Source organism: Pristiophorus japonicus, chromosome 17, assembly GCF_044704955.1.
Source record: "Pristiophorus japonicus isolate sPriJap1 chromosome 17, sPriJap1.hap1, whole genome shotgun sequence".
Lineage (NCBI taxonomy): Eukaryota > Metazoa > Chordata > Chondrichthyes > Pristiophoridae > Pristiophorus > Pristiophorus japonicus.
Genome location: NC_091993.1, coordinates 43,186,356 through 43,204,435, shown reverse-complemented (window position 1 = coordinate 43,204,435; position 18,080 = coordinate 43,186,356). Strand labels below are relative to the sequence as shown.

The window sequence follows — 18,080 nt, the reverse complement described above, 5'->3', positions numbered from 1 at the left end:
TGACTTCTGTTCTCCAATGCTAACCATTTTATTAAACCCCTCTCCCCAGTCTCCACCCTTACCTCCGACAATAAGTGTGAGGAACTCATGGACTTCTTTGTCTCTTAAGATTGAGACCATCCGTTCGGCTGCCTCTGCCTCTTCCTTTCCTTCCCCGAGCCCACCGGGCCAAACCTCCTCTGCCCCCTACCCTAGCCCTGACCTCACATCTTTCTCCAGTTTCTCTCCAATCTCCCCTCACGACCTTTCCGAACTCATCCTGTCCACGAGACCCACTTCCTGCTCCCATGACCCTATTCCCACCAAACTGCTGACCACCCAACTTCCTTTTCTGGCTCCCATGTTAGCTGAAATTGTTCGCTCTCCTCAGGTACTGCCCCCTCTCCCTCAAATCTGCAGTCATCACCCCCTCCTCAAAAAATCAACCTCGATCCCTGCGTCCTTGCAAACTACCAGATTAAAAGCCCAGACCAATTTGGGGTGAAATCTATACCCTCCTTCATCATATAAACCTCGATCAGATCTAAGTCAATGCTTCTCTAAAGTGTACAGATCCAGCTCTGTTAGCCTATTTTGATAACTAAGATGCTTTAGACTGGGAATTCGTCTAGTGGCCCTCCTCTGCAACCTTTTGAAAGTCTCAATATTGTCCACCATGCAAGGAGAGCAAAACTGGACACCATATTCTAACTGAGGCCTGACCAAGGTCTTTTACAAGGATAATCCTGCTCATCAAGTCACAAATCCGTATTATAAATCATCTGTTAGTTTCATGTTCATTAATCTTAGAATAAACTGCATATAGGTAATAATTATTTTCTGTTTTGTTTCCCCCACTCCCCCAAGGTTGTGAAATTGAAAGGGCAGGTCCTGTCAGTGATGTACCGCTTTCGAACAAAAAGCAGGGAGTGGTTATGGATAAGGACAAGCAGTTTTACTTTCCAGAATCCCTATTCAGATGAAATTGAATATATTATCTGCACCAACACCAATGTAAAGTAAGTGTCTGTAATTAAATAGTATGTTCACTTATGATGTAGCCAAGTTGGAACAGTGTGACATGAATTAAAAATGTATAATAAAGGTTTAAAACCAGTTGAAATATACAGATCTAGTTCTAGTGATTACATGAGAGCGGTTTTATTCATCATGTATTAGGTACTTATCTTCTGTTACTGGTCTTGCTGAGAGACAATGGGCCAGAATTTACTGCAGCCGGCAAACAAACTATTTGTTAGATTTGCTCTTGCCTATTTACTCTCCAACATCATTTACGTGGCAAGTTGCTGTAAATTAGAGATGCAACTGGTGCAGCGCGCTCAACGGGACATTTAGGACCTGTGTGAACAGGGCAAGCAACTGTGTCTCCTTAACCAATCAGATTGAAGCATTGTTCATGAACAGTGCAGCCTGAGCCATGCAGTGAGAGTTCGAAAGTGAATTCAATATCAAATCATGTGCAGAAAGCAACATAAAGGGCCCAAATTTCCCTAACCTCTTTTTCTGGCACCCTCACTCGAGCTGCGCCGCTTTTGCCTGCCTCCAAGCGCGCCGAAAAAAGACCTCCATATTTTGGCTGCTCCCCAGCCTCTCCTCCGTCGTGGCGCAGCGTGGCCCAATGGATTGGGGGCGGAGCCAGGTCCCGGCTTTGAAAACAGTGCCGGGACCTCTGCACATGCGCACTAGAGTCTGCGCATGTGTGCAGTAGCTCCTGGCAGGCCGTTTCTGCAAAGGCGCACTGCAGGCTGTGTGGGAGGGGCTGAAGCACGCCTTCCCTAGCCCTGGCCTAATGGGCTCTCTCATCGGCGTTCCCTAAGGTAGGACTTCTATTTTTTATTTGTTATTTACTGATTGATTTTGGTGCTTTAGGTGCAGGGTTCCTTCTGTTTTTTTATTTGTTATTTACTGATTGCTTATTACTTTGGTCTTGGTGCTTTAGGGGCAGGGTTCCTTCTATTTTATTTGTTAATTCATTGCTTATTACTTTTTATGCTTTGTTTGGTGCTTGGTGGTGCTTTAAATGTAGTTACTTGCTCCGATTCCTTAACTGTAAGTAAGGGCTTTCTGTGCAGACAAAAGTGGACACATACGCTGCCCTAAGTTAGTTTAGTACAACTTTTTTCTGGCCATATTGGCATCAATGGTGTAAAGGGCTGGGAACGCCCCCTTTTGGAAAAAAAACTGACCGAACAAAAACCTAACTAACTCACTTACACTGGCGCAAATTAAATGGCCATATTTGCAACTAAAAAGATACACCAGAGAAATCAAGTTACACCAAAAAAACGGTGCAACTCCTGGGGAAATTTGGGCCCAATGAGAGGGAAATTAATAGAGAGAAAGAAAAGATACAAAGGAATAGTTAAAAACAAAATGTTGTTTACTTTTAACTCCAACAGCAATTAAAATCTGAAGAAATGAGACTTCACACTTGCAGATGTTAATTTTCAGTGCTGGAGTAATTAAGATTTATCACACCGTAAAAAAGGTTACTTAGACTGAAATGGACAGGCCCTAACTTTCTGTAGTGAGTTTAGTCCGTATCTACGACATTAGTACAGGAACGCTGTTCAATACATTTGAATGGGGAGTCAGGTGGCGCAATGTTGTTTTCACGCAGCTTACGGAGAAGCAGCACATCTCGGACAGCAACTTCCGGATTTCTGCATTTAACTGCACATCTGCGCGTCTGATTGTTGTCCGATTTGCGCATACATAACGGCGAGGTCCGTTAGCCTCATTGTTATTTTGACAGTAGATTCCGGCCTATTATTCCCATAACAATGTTTTGTGCACAGATGTTTTGTTTGTGGAGAATAGATAAGCTGGAAGTCCCAAGCATCACTTGCAGTATGAGGCTAATATGTGCAATTTACATTGTCACGTGTTCATAAATAAACAGGAAAAGGTTTGCTGAATCGTGCTTTTTTTCATGAAAACGATACCACTTTGGTGAACCACCAGAGACTTGAGTTTTCCTACGGGCACACGTTCTAAATCTCGAAAGTAAGCTTGACGCTTCCTCCTAAAAGGAATTGTTGAAACAAGCACAGTAGGAAGGTGAAATGCCATTAAAAGGATCAAGTAAAACCTCACAACATCGCTTCCAAGTTGTCATGACAATTGACTGCACTGTACGTTCTAATGTATATCTAAACTAATTTGGAGAATTCTATGACTTTGGAATTTGTACTTTAATAACTTTAATGGTGGGAGAGAAAGATTGACTAGTAAAAAAATGTAATTAGTGAAAGCTTGATATAAACTGATCGGCATTTTAAATGTATCGCTGCTCATTTTATCAAACAGTTTTGCAGAGTAATTGCTATGACGTGGTCATAAAATCTGAGGTTTTTAAAGTGGTCCTGTTCAATGCTCATATTTAATTTTTACCTTAATATTTTGTTGATTGGTTTGTTTGTAGGGGACAGTGGGACTGATGTGCATTATATTTTATAATGATTTTTGTTCCCTGAAGTTAAATCAAGCATGCAAAGACAGGAGACACGTGGCATTGTTCAACCATTATTGTTTGCATCACCATTGGCTTACTTTCATTTCAATTTCTTTTTCCAAAAACAACACTCCATTAGGCTGTCCTGCATTACTCAAGAGATTTACAGTTTAATGTAAAAATCAGACAGCAGCCTCTATCAGTCAAATGGCGCACTGACCATTTCCCATCACCATAAACATCAATTATAAAGGCGTCCTTTAAAATGTATTAAGCACGCCGACTATTTTGGGCAGTTCCAGCAGCTGTTCACACCTCTTTAAAGTGCGATTACTGGTCATTGAGTCCTTTGAACAGCCCTGCCGCCTGCAGTCACTCCCCGACCCCGGCCTCTACAACTTGAGCCTTTGCTGCTCACAAACAAGTAACAACATTGACACTTTCTGTCACAGTCCGTTGAGAGTGGAGCTGCATTTATCTGCTGTAATGATCAAACTGACCAGACCACTGCGTACTTTAGCCCGGTTCAGCTCTCCATAGCTGAATAAAGCAGAAAGCTTCTGTCTCGCATCGCTTGTCTGTAGCCAGGAATAGATAAGAAGCTCATTTGTGACTGTCACTTCCAATTAGTGAGATTTGGTGCACCTGATTCTTTGACGCAAATTGTTCAATCAGGCAAAAGCCAGCATTTACAAAAGCACGCAGAGGAATTTATTATAAAAGTATTATGCATTTCTGGAAGAACAGCGCTATCCTATTTAATTGCTTTATTTAACAGTAACTGGGAGTGGGCTAGACTGAGCGCTGTACTTTCTAAAAATTGTGTTTGCACGATCTTGCCCACTGTAAGCAGTGGGGACTGTAATATGAGCTATAATGAGCCTTAGTCTTATACAATACATACACATAATGTGGAATACAAAATGTATTTAGAATATCTCAGCAACGAGTTTCTCCAAATGCTCAGACCACAACTGAAGTGCTGCCATGTATTCATTTCACTAATGCCTCTAGTCCAATCCTTGCCTATTCGCGTGTCAAAGATGCTGTAGCCTACCACTTAATTTTTCTTATTTTTTTTTTGGAACATATTTTCCTAACAGATTGGACCCTTCTTTCCCAGACTTCTACCTTCCTCCCTTCCAAATAAATCACAATTATAGTTAGCTCCATCGTTGCTCTTCCTGGCATCAACTCCATGGAGGTAACTGGCGTTCTTTACAACTTCCAATTAAATAGGGCCTCTAATGTGAATACAATGTCCAAAGTGCTTCACAGAAGTGAAACTGAACACAGCAGTGAGGAAAAAAGTTAGGGGACATGACTAAAAGGGGTATGTTTTGCAATTTTTGCAGGAGGACAAGACATAGGAGGGGAGGGCAGATATGGAGAGAGAAATTTAGAATGTGGGACAAGTCAGCCAAAGGGTCTGTGACTTGAGGTGGAGTGAAGGAGAGAGCGCGGAGGGGAGGGGGGGGGATGGGCGTGGCGGGGGGTGCAAAGAAGGCCAGAATCTGAAGCGCAGAGGGCACATGCTGGCAAATAGGGTTGGCAGAGTTTGGAGGGCAAGGCTACAGACAGACTCGTAGGTAAGGAGAAGGATTTCAAATTTAATGAGTCAGGGACAGAAAGCCAATGGAGAACAATGTGACGAGGGCAGGACTTGATGTGGGATAGGATGGGGCAGCGGAGTTGTGGACAAATTCTAGTTTATGCATGGAAAACTCCACTGAGGCGAGCATGGGAATAGTTGACCCTAGAAGCTGGCCCTTTCTCCATTTCCATTGTCCACAAGGTCATTCAAATACTAAATTCTCTGACATGGTAATCACCTGTCTTGCAGTATAAATGCATTCAGTAATATGAAGTAGTGTCATCCTTGGCTTAGTGGTAGCACTGTCGCTTCTGAGTCACAAGATTGTGGGTTCAAGTCCGACTCCAGAGACTTGAACAATTGCTGCACTGTCGGAGGTACCGTCTTTCGGATGATAAACTGAGGCCCCATCTGCCCTCTCGGGTGGATGTAAAAGATCCAACATCACTATTCGAAGAAGAGCAGGGGAGTTCTGCCTGCTGTCCTGGCCGGTATTTATCCCGCGACCAACATCATATAACAGCTTATCTGCTCATTATCACATTGCTGTTTGTGGGAGCTTGCTGTTTGCAAATTGGCTGCCAACGTTTCCTACATTTCCAACATATCTCCAAATTTGCAGATGACACTAAGTTGGGTGGCAGTGTGAGCTGCGAGGAGGATGCTATGAGGCTGCAGAGTGACTTGGATAGGTTAGGTGAGTGTGCAAATGCATGGCAGATGAAGTATAATGCGGATAAATGTGAGGTTAAAACAGAGAGACAGATTAGGATCTGAATGGTGACAGATTAGGAAAAGGGAAGGTGCAACGAGACCTGGGTGTCATGGTACATCAGTCATTAATGTTTGGCATGCAGGTGTACAGCAGGTGGTTAAGAAAGCAAATGGCATGTTGGCCTTCATAGCGAGGGGATTTGAGTACAGGGGCAGGGAGGTGTTACTACAGTTGTACAGGGTCTTGGTGAGGCCACACCTGGAGTATTGTGTACAGTTTTGGTCTCCTAACTTGAGGAAGGACATTCTTGCTATTGAGGGAGTGCAGCGAAGGTTCACCAGACTGATTCCCGGGGGATGGGGGACTGACATATCAAGAAAGACTGGATCAACTGGGCTTGTATTCACTGGAGTTCAGAAGAATGAGTGGGAATCTCATAGAAACGTTTAAAATTTTGACGGGTTTAGACAGCCTAAATGCAGGAAGAATGTTCCCAATGTTGGGGAAGTCCAGAACCAGGGGTCACAGTCTAAGGATAAGGGGTAAGCCATTTAGGACCGAGATGAGGAGAAATTTCTTCACCCAGAGAGTGGTGAACCTGTGGAATTCTCTACCACAGAAAGTTGTTGAGGCCAATTCACTAAATATATTCCAAAAGGAGTTAGATGTAGTCCTTACTACTCGGGGGATCAAGGGGTATGGCGAGAAAGCAGGAATGGGGTACTGAAGTTGCATGTTCAGCCATGAACTCATTGAATGGCGGTGCAGGCTCGAAGGGCCGAATGGCCTACTCCTGCACCTATTTTCTATGTTTCTACAATACTTTAAAAGTACTTTGTTGGCTGTTGGGACAGCCTGTGCTTTGGAACATCCTGAGGTCATGAAAGATGCTATATAAATGCAAGTCTTTTTTCTTCCTTTGTTACAGAAACTAGTTGGTTGGCATCACTGTGTTATTGATTAATGCAGTCTGCGCTGCTTATAGCAAGCACAGTGGTGTTAATGTGATTCGCCCGCTATGAACCTTGAATGGCAAAATCAACATTAGCATCATAGAATAGTTACAGCACAGAAGGAGACCATTTGACCCGTCGAGCCCGTGCTGGCTCTCTGCAAGAGCACATCAGCTAGTCCCCCTACCCTGCCCTTTCCCCAGAAGATCTGCAAATGTTTTCCTTCAAGTACTTATCTAATTCCCTTTTGAAAGCCACGATTGAGTCTGCCTCCACCACCCTTTCTGGCCGTGCATTCCAGATCCTAACCACTCGCTGCATAAAAAAGCTTTCCCTCATGTAGCCTTTGGTTCTTTAAATCTGTGTCCTCTGGTTCTCGACCCTTCCGCCAATGGGAACAGTTTCTCTCTATCGACTCTGTCCAGACCCCTCATGATTTTGAACACCTCTGTCAAATCTCCTCTAAACCTTTTCTGCTTCTCCAGTCTATCCACATAACTGAAGTCTCTCATCCCTGGAACCATTCTTGTAAATCTTTTCTGCACCCTCTTTGAGACCTTCACATCCTTCCTAAAGCGCGGTGCCCAGAATCGGACACAATGCTCCAGTTGATGCCGCACCAGTGTTTGTGAAGGTTCATCATAGCTTCCTTGTTTTTGTACTCTATGCCTCTGTTTGTGAAGCCCAGGATCCTGTATGCTTTTTAACTGCTTTCTCAACCTGTCCTGCCACCTTCCAACGATCTGTGCACTATATCCCCAGGTCTCTCTGTTTCATGCACCCCCTTTAGAATTTTACCCTTTAGTTTATATTGCCTCTCCTCGTTCTTCCTACCAAAATGTATCATTTCGCACTTTTCTGCGTTACATTTTATCTGCCACGTGTCCGCCCATTCCACCAGCCTGGCAGTGTCCTCTTGAAGTCTTATCTTATATTCCTCACTGCTCCAAGTTTTGCGTCAACTGCAAATTTTGAAATTGTGCCCTGTGCACCCAAGTCCAAGACATCAATATATATAAAGAAAAGCTGTGGTCTTAGTGGCAACCCTTGGGGAATACCACTGTTTGCCACTATTCTCTGCTTCCTGTCACATAGAATCATAGAAGTTTACAGCACGAAAGGAGGCCATTTCGGTCCATCGTGTCCGCGCCAGCCAACAAGAGGCTATCCAGCCTAATCCACTTTCCAGCTCCAGGTCTGTAATCTTGCAGGTTACGGCACTTCAAATGCACATCCGAGTACTTTTTAAATGTGGTGAGAATTTCTGCCTCTGCCAACCTTTCAGGCAGTGAGTTCCAGACCCCCACCACCTTCTGGGTGATGAAATTTCCCCTCAAATCCCCTCTGCACCTTCTACCAATTACTATAAATTCATACCCCCTGGTTGTTGACCTCTCTGCTAAGGGAAATAGGCCCTTTCTATCCAATATATCTAGGCCCCTAATAATTTTATACATCTCAATGAGGTCTCCCCTCAGCCTCCACTGTTCCAAGGAAAACAAACCCAGCTTTTCCAATCTGTCCTCATAGCTAAGGTTTTCCACTCCCGGCAACATCCTCGTAAATCTCCTCTGTACCCTCTCCAGTGCAATCACGTCCTTCCTGTAATGTTGCGAACAGAACTGCACGCAGTACTCCAGCTGTGGCCTAACCACTGTTTTATACAGTTTAAGCATAACCCACCTGCTCTTATATTCTATGCCTCGGCTAATAAAGGCAAGCATTCCATATACCTTCTTAACCACCTTATCCACCTGGCTTACCTTCAGGGAAATGTGGACATGCACTCCCAGGTCCGTTTGTTCCTCTACACTTCTCAATGTCCTACCATTTATTGTGTATTCCCTTTCCTTGTTAGCCCTCCGCAAATGTATTACCTCACGCTTCTCCAGATTAAATTCCATTTGCCACTGTTCTGACCAGTTGATTAATATCTTCCTGCAATCTGCAGCTTTTTTCTTCATTATCAACCACACAGCCTATTATTGTATCATCCGCAAACTTTTTAATCATGCCTCCTATATTCAAGTCTAGATCATTGATGTAGACCACAAAAAGCAAGGAACCTAGTACTGAGCCCTGCAGAACCCCACTGGAAACATCCTTCCAGTCACAAAAACAGCCATCAACCATTACCCTTTGCTTTCTGCCTCTGAGCCAATTTTGGATCCAACTTGCCACTTTGCCCTGGATCCCTTGGGCTTTTACTTTCCTGACCAGTCTGCCATGTGGGACATTATCGAAAACTTTGCTAAAATCCATATACACTACACAGAAACATAGAAACATAGAAAATAGGTGCAGGCGTAGGCCATTTGGCCCTTCGAGCCTGCACCGCCATTCAATGAGTTCATGGCTGAACATGCAACTTCAGTACCCCATTCCTGCTTTCTCGCCATACCCCTTGATCCCCCAAATAATAAGAATTACATCTAACTCCTTTTTGAATATATTTAGTGAATTGGCCTCAACAACTTTCTGTGGTAGAGAATTCCACAGGTTCACCACTCTCTGGGTGAAGAAGTTTCTTCTCATCTCGGTCCTAAATGGCTTACCCCTTATCCTTAAACTGTGACCCCTGGTTCTGGACTTCCCCAACATTGGGAACATTCTTCCTGCATCTAAGCTGTCTAAATCCGTCAAAATTTTAAACGTTTCTATGAGATCCCCTCTCATTCTTCTGAACTCCAGTGAATACAAGCCCAGTTGGTCCAGTCTTTCTTGATATGTCAGTCCCGCCATCCTGGGAATCAGTCTGGTGAACCTTTGCTGCATTCTCTCAATAGCAAGAATGTCCTTCCTCAAGTTAGGAGACAAAAACTGTACACAATACTCCAGGTGTGGCCTCACCAAGGCCCTGCACAACAGTAGTAACACCTCCCTGCCCCTGTACTCAAATCCCCTCGCTATGAAGGCCGACATGCCATTTGCTTTCTTAACCGCCTGCTGTACCTGCATGTCAACCTTCAGTGACTGATGTACCATGACACCCAGATCTCGTTGCACCTCCCCTTTTCCTAATCTGTCACCATTCAGATAATAGTCTGTCTCTCTGTTTTTACAACCAAAGTGGATAACCTCATATTACCCACATTATACTTCATCTGCCATGCATTTGTCCACTCACCTAACCGATCCAAGTCACTCTACAGCCTCATAGCATCCTCCTCGCAGCTCACACTGCCACCCAACTTAGTGTCATCCGCAAACTTGGAGATACTTCATTTAATCCCCTCGTCTAAGTCATTAATGTACAATGTAAACAGCTGGGGCCCCAGCACAGAACCTTGTGGTACCCCCACTAGTCACTGCCTGCCATTCTGAACAGTACCCATTTACTCCTACTCTTTGCTTCTTGTCTGCCAACCAGTTCTCAACCCACGTCAGCACACTACCCCCAATCCCATGTGCTTTAACTTTGCACATTAATTTCTTGTGTGGGACCTTGTCGAAAGCCTTCTGAAAGTCCAAATATACCACATCAACTGGTTCTCCCTTGTCCACTCTACTGGAAACATCCTCCAAAAATTCCAGAAGATTTGTCAAGCATGATTTCCCTTTCACAAATCCATGCTGACTTGGACCTATCATGTCACCTCTTTCCAACTGCGCTGCTGTGACATCCTTAATAATTGATTGCATCATTTTACCCACTGCCGATGTCAGGCTGACCGGTCTATAATTCCCTGTTTTCTCTCTCCGTCCTTTTTTAAAAAGTGGGGTTACATTGGCTACCCTTCACTCCATAGGAACTGATCCAGAGTCTATGGAATGTTGGAAAATGACTGTCAATGCCTCCGCTATTTCCAAGGCCACCTCCTTAAGTACTCTGGGATGCAGACCATCAGGCCCTGGGGATTTATCGGCCTTCAATCCCATAAATTTCCCCAACACAGTTTCCCGACTAATAAGGATTTCCCTCAGTTCCTCCTTCTTACTAGACCCTCTGACCCCTAGTATTTCCGGAAGGTTGTTTGTGTCCTCCTTAGTGAATATCGAACCAAAGTACTTGTTCAATTGGTCTGCCATTTCTTTATTCCCAGTTATGACTTCCCCTGATTCTGACTGCAGGGGACCTACGTTTGTCTTTACTAACCTTTTTCTCTTTACATATCTATAGAAGCTTTTGCAGTCCATTTTAATGTTCCCTGAAAACTTCCTCTCGTACTCTATTTTCCCTGCCCTAATCAAACCCTTTGTCGTCCTCTGCTGAGTTGTAAATGTCTCCCAGTCCCCTGGTTCGCTGCTATTTCTGGCCAATTTGTATGCCACTTCCTTGGCTTTAATACTATCCCTGATTTCCCTTGATAGCCACGGTTGAGCCACCTTCCCTTTTTTATTTTTACGCCAGACAGGAATGTACAATTGTTGTAGTTCATCCATGCGGTCTCTAAATTTCTGCCATTGCCCATCCACTGTCAACCCCTTAAGTATCATTCGCCAATCTATCCTAGCCAATTCACGCCTCATACCTTCAAAGTTACCCTTCTTTAAGTTCTGGACCATGGTCTCTGAATTAACTGTTTCATTCTCCATCCTAATGTAGAATTCCATCATATTATGGTCACTCTTCCCCAAGGGGCCTCACACAACGAGATTGCTAATTAATCCTCTCTCATTACACAACACCCAGTCTAAGATGGCCTCCCCCCTAGTTGGTTCCTCGACATATTGGTCTCGAAAATCATCCCTTATGCACTCCAGGAAATCCTCCTCCACCGTATTGTTTCCAGTTTGGTTAGCCCAATCTATATGCATATTAAAGTCACCCATGATAACTGCTGCACCTTTATTTCATGCACCCCTAATTTCCTGTTTGATGTCCTCCCCAACATCACCACTGCTGTTTGGAGGTCTGTACACAACTCCCACTAGCATTTACTGCCCTTTGGTATTCCATAGCTCCACCCATACCGATTCCACATCATCCAAGCTTATGTCTTTCCTTACAATTGCATTAATTTACTCTTTAACCAGCAACGCCACCCCGCCTCCTTTTCCTTTCTGTCTATCCTTCCTAATTGTTGAATACCCTTGGATGTTGAGTTCCCAGCCTTGGTCACCCTGGAGCCATGTCTCCGTGATGCCAACCACATCATATCCGTTAACTGCTATCTGCACAGTTAATTTGTCCACCTTATTCTGAATACTCTTCGCATTGAGGCACTGCCCTCATCGACCCTCCTGGTTACCTCCTCGTAAAGTTCAATCAAGTTAGTCAGACACGATCTTCCCTTAACAAAGCCGTGCTGACTGTCCCTGATTAACGTGCGTCTTTCTAAATGTAGATTTATCCTGTCTTTCAGGATTTTTTCCAATAATTTTCCCACCACTGAGGTTAGACTGACAGGCCTGTAATTACTCGGTCTATCCCTTTCTCCCTTCTTAAACAAAGGTACCACATTAGCAGTGCTCCAGTCCTCTGGCACCACACCTGAAGCCAGAAAGGATTGGAAAATGATGGTCAAAGCCTCTGCTATTTCCTCTTTTGCTTCGCCTTAACAGCCTAGAATACATTTCATCCACTTATGAAATGGACTTATGGGCCTAGGGACTTATCCACTTTCAAAGCTGCTAAACCCCGTAATACCTCCTCTCTTAATATGTTTATTTCATCTAATATTTCACACTCCTCCTCGATAGCAGTGTCTGCATCACCCCTCTCTTTTGTGAAAACAGATGCAAAGTATTCATTAAGAGCCATACCCACATCACTTAGCCAATTTCTTATCCATGTTACCACTGTCCCTTTTATTCCATGGGCTTCAACTTTGCTGGCAAGCCTATTATGTGGCATTTTATCAAACGCCTTTTGGAAATCCATGTACACCACATTGCCCTCATCAGCCCCCTCTATTACCTCATCAAAAACGCTCAATCAAGTTAGTTAAACATGATTTGTCTTTGGCAAATCTGTGCTGGCTTTCCTTAATTAACCACACTTGTCCAAGTGACTGTTAATTTTGTCCCTGATTATCGTTTCTAAAAGCTTGCCCACTACCGAGGTTAAACTGACTGGTCTGCAGTTGCTGGATTTATCTATACATCCTTTTTTGAACAAGGGTGTAACATTTGCAATTCTCCTGTCCTCTGGCACCATCCCCATATCTAAGGAGGATTGGAAGATTATGGCCAGTACCTCTGCAATTTCCAGCCTTACTTTCCTCAGCATCCTAGGATGCATCACATCCGGTCCTAGTGACTTATCTACTTTAAGTACAGCCAGCCTTTTTAGTGCCTCCTCCTTAGAAATGCTTATAGCATCCAGTATCTCAACTACCTCCTCTTTCACTATGACTTTGGCGGCATCTTCTTCCTTGGTGAAGACAGATGCAAATTTCGTTCCTCAGCCGTGCCCTCTGCCTCCATGCATAGGACTCCGTTTTGTTCCCGAATTGGCCCTACCCCTCCTCTTACTACCTGTTTACTGTTGTTTTTTTAGACTTGTATTTACTCTGTACAGCCACCAGAGGACTCATCCCCTGGAGTCTCAAGGGATCCCATAACCCCTTTGGAGCACAGGTATTTAAGGAGGCTTCACAGGTTGGAGAGGCACTCTGGAGACCTGCAATAAAAGACTACGATCACACTTTACTTTGAGCTCACAGTGTTCAGTCTGACTCTTTCTCCATACACAACAACTGGCGACGAGATACAGATAGCGAACCCAAAGAACAGAAAACAGTGGGCATCCTGGAGAAATTTTCAGAGGGAGATGATTGGGAAACTTTTGTGGAGCAACTCGACCAATACTTCATGGCCAACGAGCTAGATGGGGAAGAGAGCGCTGCGAAACAAAGGGCGATCCTCCTCACCATCCAGGTTAGGTGAGTGGGCAATTGCATGGCAGATGAAGTATAATGTGGATAAATGTGAGGTTATCCACTTTGGTGGTAAAAACAGAGAGACAGACTATTATCTGAATGGTGACAGATTAGAAAAAGGGGAGGTGCAACGAGACCTGGGTGTCATGGTACATCAGTCATTGAAGGTTGGCATGCAGGTACAGCAGGCGGTTAAGAAAGCAAATGGCATGTTGGCCTTCATAGCGAGGGGATTTGAGTATAGGAGCAGGGAGGTGTTGCTACAGTTGTACAGGGCCTTGGTGAGGCCACACCTGGAGTATTGTGTACAGTTTTGATCTCCTAACTTGAGGAAGGACATTCTTGCTATTGAGGGAGTGCAGCGAAGGTTCACCAGACTGATTCCCTGGATGGTGGGACTGACCTATCAAGAAAGACTGGATCAACTGGGCTTGTATTCACTGGAGTTCAGAAGAATGAGAGGGGATCTCATAGAAACGTTTAAAATTCTGACGGGTTTAGACAGGTTAGATGCAGGAAGAATGTTCCCAATGTTGGGGAAGTCCAGAACCAGGGGTCACACTTTAAGGATAAGGGGTAAGCCATTTGGGACCGAGATGAGGAGAAACTTCTTCACCCATAGAGTGGTGAACATGTGGAATTCTCTACCACAGAAAGTTGTTGAGGCCAATTCACTAAATATATTCAAAAAGGAGTTAGATGTAATTCTTATTATTAGGGGGATCAAGGGGTATGGCGAGAAAGCAAGAATGGGGTACTGAAGTTGCATGTTCAGCCATGAACTCATTGAATGGCGGTGCAGGCTAGAAGGGCCGAATGGCCTACTCCTGCACCTATTTTCTATGTTTCTATGTCTGTGGGGCACCAACGTATGGCTTCATGAAGAATCTGCTCACTCCAGCAAAACCCACGGAGAAATCGTATGACGATTTGTGCACACTGGTCCAAGAGCATTTGAACCCGAAGGGAAGCGTTCTGATGGCGAGGTAACGGTTCTACACCTACAAAAGGTCTGAAGGCCAGGAAGTGGTGAGTTATGTCGCTGAGCTAAGATGCCTTGCAGGACATTGCGAATTTGAAGGACATTTGGAGCACATGCTCAGAGACTTTTTCGTATTTGGCATTGGCCATACTTAGCAAACTTTTGACTGTAGAGACCCCAACCTTGAGTAAGGCCATAGCAATAGCCCAGACGTTCATTGCCACCAGTGCCAATACAAAGCAAATCTGTCAGTACACAAGTGCTGCTACAAGTACTGTGAACAAAGTGATGTTGTATTTGAATCGTAACGTACAGGGCAGGTCACACATATCTGCAGCTGCATGTCCGCAGATGACTGAGTCCACCATCAAGGGTGATGAATGCAAGGCCATTAACACGCTGCGGGGGTGATCATCGTTTCCATTCATGCCGATTCAAAGAGTACGTTTGCAAGGGCTGTGGAACAATGGGACACCTCCAACGAGTCTGCAGGCGAGCTGCTAAGCCTGTTAAACCTGCAAACCACCATGTTGCAGAGGAGGACAGATCCACGGAGGATCACGACGAACCAAAGCCTCAGATAGAGGAGGCAGAGGTATATGGGGTGCACACATTCACCACAAATTGTCCCCTGATAATGTTGAACTAAATGTCCTTCCGGTGACAATGGAGCTGGACACGGGCGCGAGCAGTACCGTACATGATGAGAGAAAGGGTAAAGATGAAGCTAGACCGGCTGCAAAGGGAGGGCATCATTTCACTGATCGGGTTCAGCGAGTGGGCCAGTCCTATTGTCCCAGTCCTCAAGGAAGACGGCACCGTCAGAATCTGTGGCGATTACAAAGTAACGATCAATCGTTTCTCCCTGCAGCACCAATACCCACTACCAAAGGCCAACGACTTCTTTGCAACGCTGGCGGGAGGAAAGATGTTCACGAAGCTGGATCTGACCTCAGCCTACATGATGCAGGAACTGGAGGAATCATCGAAGGCTCTCACCTGCATCAACACACACAAGGGTCATTTTGTTTATAACATATGCCCATTTGGAATCCGATCAGCGGCGGCAATATTCCAGAGAAACGTGGAAAGTTTACTGAAGTCGGTCCCGCACACCGTGGTCTTCCAGGACGACATCTTGGTCACAGGTCGGAACGCAGTCGAGAACCTGGAAGAGGTTCTTAGTCGACTCAACTGTGTGGGGCTCAAGTTAAAATGCTCGAAGTGCGTTTTCCTGAAGTGGAGTTCTTCGGAAGGAGGATTACGGCGGATGGCATCAGGCACACCAACGCGAAGACGGAAGCAATCGAGAACGCACCGAGGCCACAGAACGTGACCAAGTTGTGGTTGTTTCTGGGACTCTTGAACTACTTTGGTAACTTTTTACAGGGTCTCAGCACACTGCTAGAACCACTACATGGCTTACTACAAAAAGGGGGCGAATGGGTTTGGGGCAAAAGCCAAGAAAATGACTTTGTAAAAGCGAGAAAATTGTTATGCTCAAACAAATTGCTTGTGTTGTATGATCAATGTAAGCGCTTGGTACTAGCATGTGATGCGTTGTCATACGGCGTAGGGTGTGTATTGCAATAAGCTAATGATTTTGGGAAACTGCAACCGGCTGCTTATGCATCCAGGAGTCTGTCTAAGGCTGAGAGAGCCTACAGCATGATTGAAAACGAAGCGTTAGCATGTGTCTATGGGGTAAAGAAAATGCATCAATACCTGTTTGGGCTAAAATTCGAATTGGAAACTGAGCATACGCCACTTATATCCCTGTTTTCCGAGAATAAAGGGATAAATACCCAACGCATCGGCCTACATCTAGAGATGGACGCTCTCGTTGTCCGCATACAACTACGCTATCTGCCACAAGCCAGGCACAGAAAACTGCGCCGATGCTCTCAGTAGGCTGCCATTGCCCACCACGGGGGTAGAAATGGTGCAGCCCGCAGATCTAGCCATGGTTATGGAAGCATTTGAGAGTGAGCAATCACCCGTCACTGCCCAGCAGATCAAAACCTAGACAAGCCAGGACCCCTTATTATCTCTAGTCAAAAACTGTGTGCTTCACGGGAGCTGGTCCAGTGTCCCAGTGGAAATGCAGGAAGAGATAAAGCCGTTCCAGCGGCGCAAAGATGAAATGCCTGTACAGACAGAGACTGCCTTCTGTGGTCCCCAAGAAGGGCAGAGACACCTTCATCAATGACCTCCACAGTACCCACCCAGGCATCGTAATGATGAAAGCGATAGCCAGATCCCACGTGTGGTGGCCCGGTACCGATGCGGACTTAACAGATATAATACATGCTCGCAGTTAAGCAATGTACCCAGGGAGGCGCTGCTAAGTTTATGGTCTTGGCCCTCCAAACCATGGTCTCGGGTACACGTTGACTATGCAGGCCCGTTCTTGGGTAAAATGTTCCTTGTGGTTGTAGATGCGTATTCCAAGTGGATTGAATGTGAGATCATGTTGTCTAGCACGTCCGCTGCCACCACTGAAAGCCTGCGGGCAATGTTTGTCACACACAGCTTACCCAATGTCCTGGTGAGCGACAACGGGCCATGCTTTGCCAGTGCTGAGTTCAAAGAATTCATGACCCGTAACGGGATCAAACATGTCACATATGCCCCGTTTAAATCAGCATCCAATGGTCAGGCAGAGAGAGTAGTGCAAACCATCAAGCAAGGCTTGAAGAGGGTAACTGAAGGCTCACTGCAGACTCGCCTATCCCGAGTCCTGCTAAGCTACCCCACGAGACCCCACTCACTCACTTGGATCCCACCTGCTGATCTGCTCATGAAAAGAGCACTTAAGACAAGACTCTCGTTAGTTCGCCCTGATCTACATGAACAAGTAGAGAGCAAGCGGCTTCAACAAAGTGCATACCATGATAGCGCAAATGTGTCATGCGAGATTGAAATCAATGATCCTGTATTTGTATTAAATTATGGACAAGGTCCCAAGTGGCTTCCCGGCACTATTGTGGCCAAAGAGGGGAGCAGGGTGTTTCGGGTCAAACTTTCAAATGGACTCATTCACCGGAAACATTTGGACCAAATCAAATTCAGATTCACGGACTATCCTGAGCAACCCACCTTGGTCCCTACCTTTTTTGATCCCCCAACATATACGTCAGTGGCAACCGGCACCACGGTTGACCACGAAGCAGAACCCATCATCCACAGCAGCCCTGCAGGGCCCAACACACCAGGCAGCCCAGCAAGGCCAGCTGCACAGCAGCCCAGCGAGGGCCCAACAAATGATTCAACAACACCAGCTTTCACACCGAGACGATCAACCAGGGCAAGAAGGGCCCCAGATCGACTCACATTGTAAATAATTACACTATTGACTTTGGGGGTGGTGGGGGGTGGTGTTGTTGAAAATGTGGACTTGTATTTACTCTGTACAGCCACCAGAGGGCTCATTCCCCGGAGTCCCAAGGGATCCCATAATCCTTTGGGAGCACAGGTATTTAACGAGGCTTCACAGGTTGGAGAGGCACTCGAGATCTGCAACAAAAGACTAAGGTCACACTTTACTTTGAGTTCACA

General features: G+C 45.3%; 1 protein-coding gene across 9 annotated transcripts in view; it reads left to right on the top strand.

Annotated features, from left to right (window-relative positions):
- The window catches only part of arnt2 (aryl-hydrocarbon receptor nuclear translocator 2), a 576,442-nt gene that overhangs the window by 330,679 nt on the left and 227,683 nt on the right, over window positions 1–18,080 (top strand). For all 9 annotated transcript variants that reach the window (XR_011587457.1, XR_011587456.1, XM_070858690.1 and 6 more), the window contains one exon: window positions 847–998. Coding sequence is in view for 7 of the 9 variants with exons in the window: in XM_070858690.1 (XP_070714791.1) it covers window positions 847–998 (152 nt within the window). In the remaining 2 variants the exon portion in view is untranslated. The remainder of the gene's footprint in view (window positions 1–846; window positions 999–18,080) is intronic.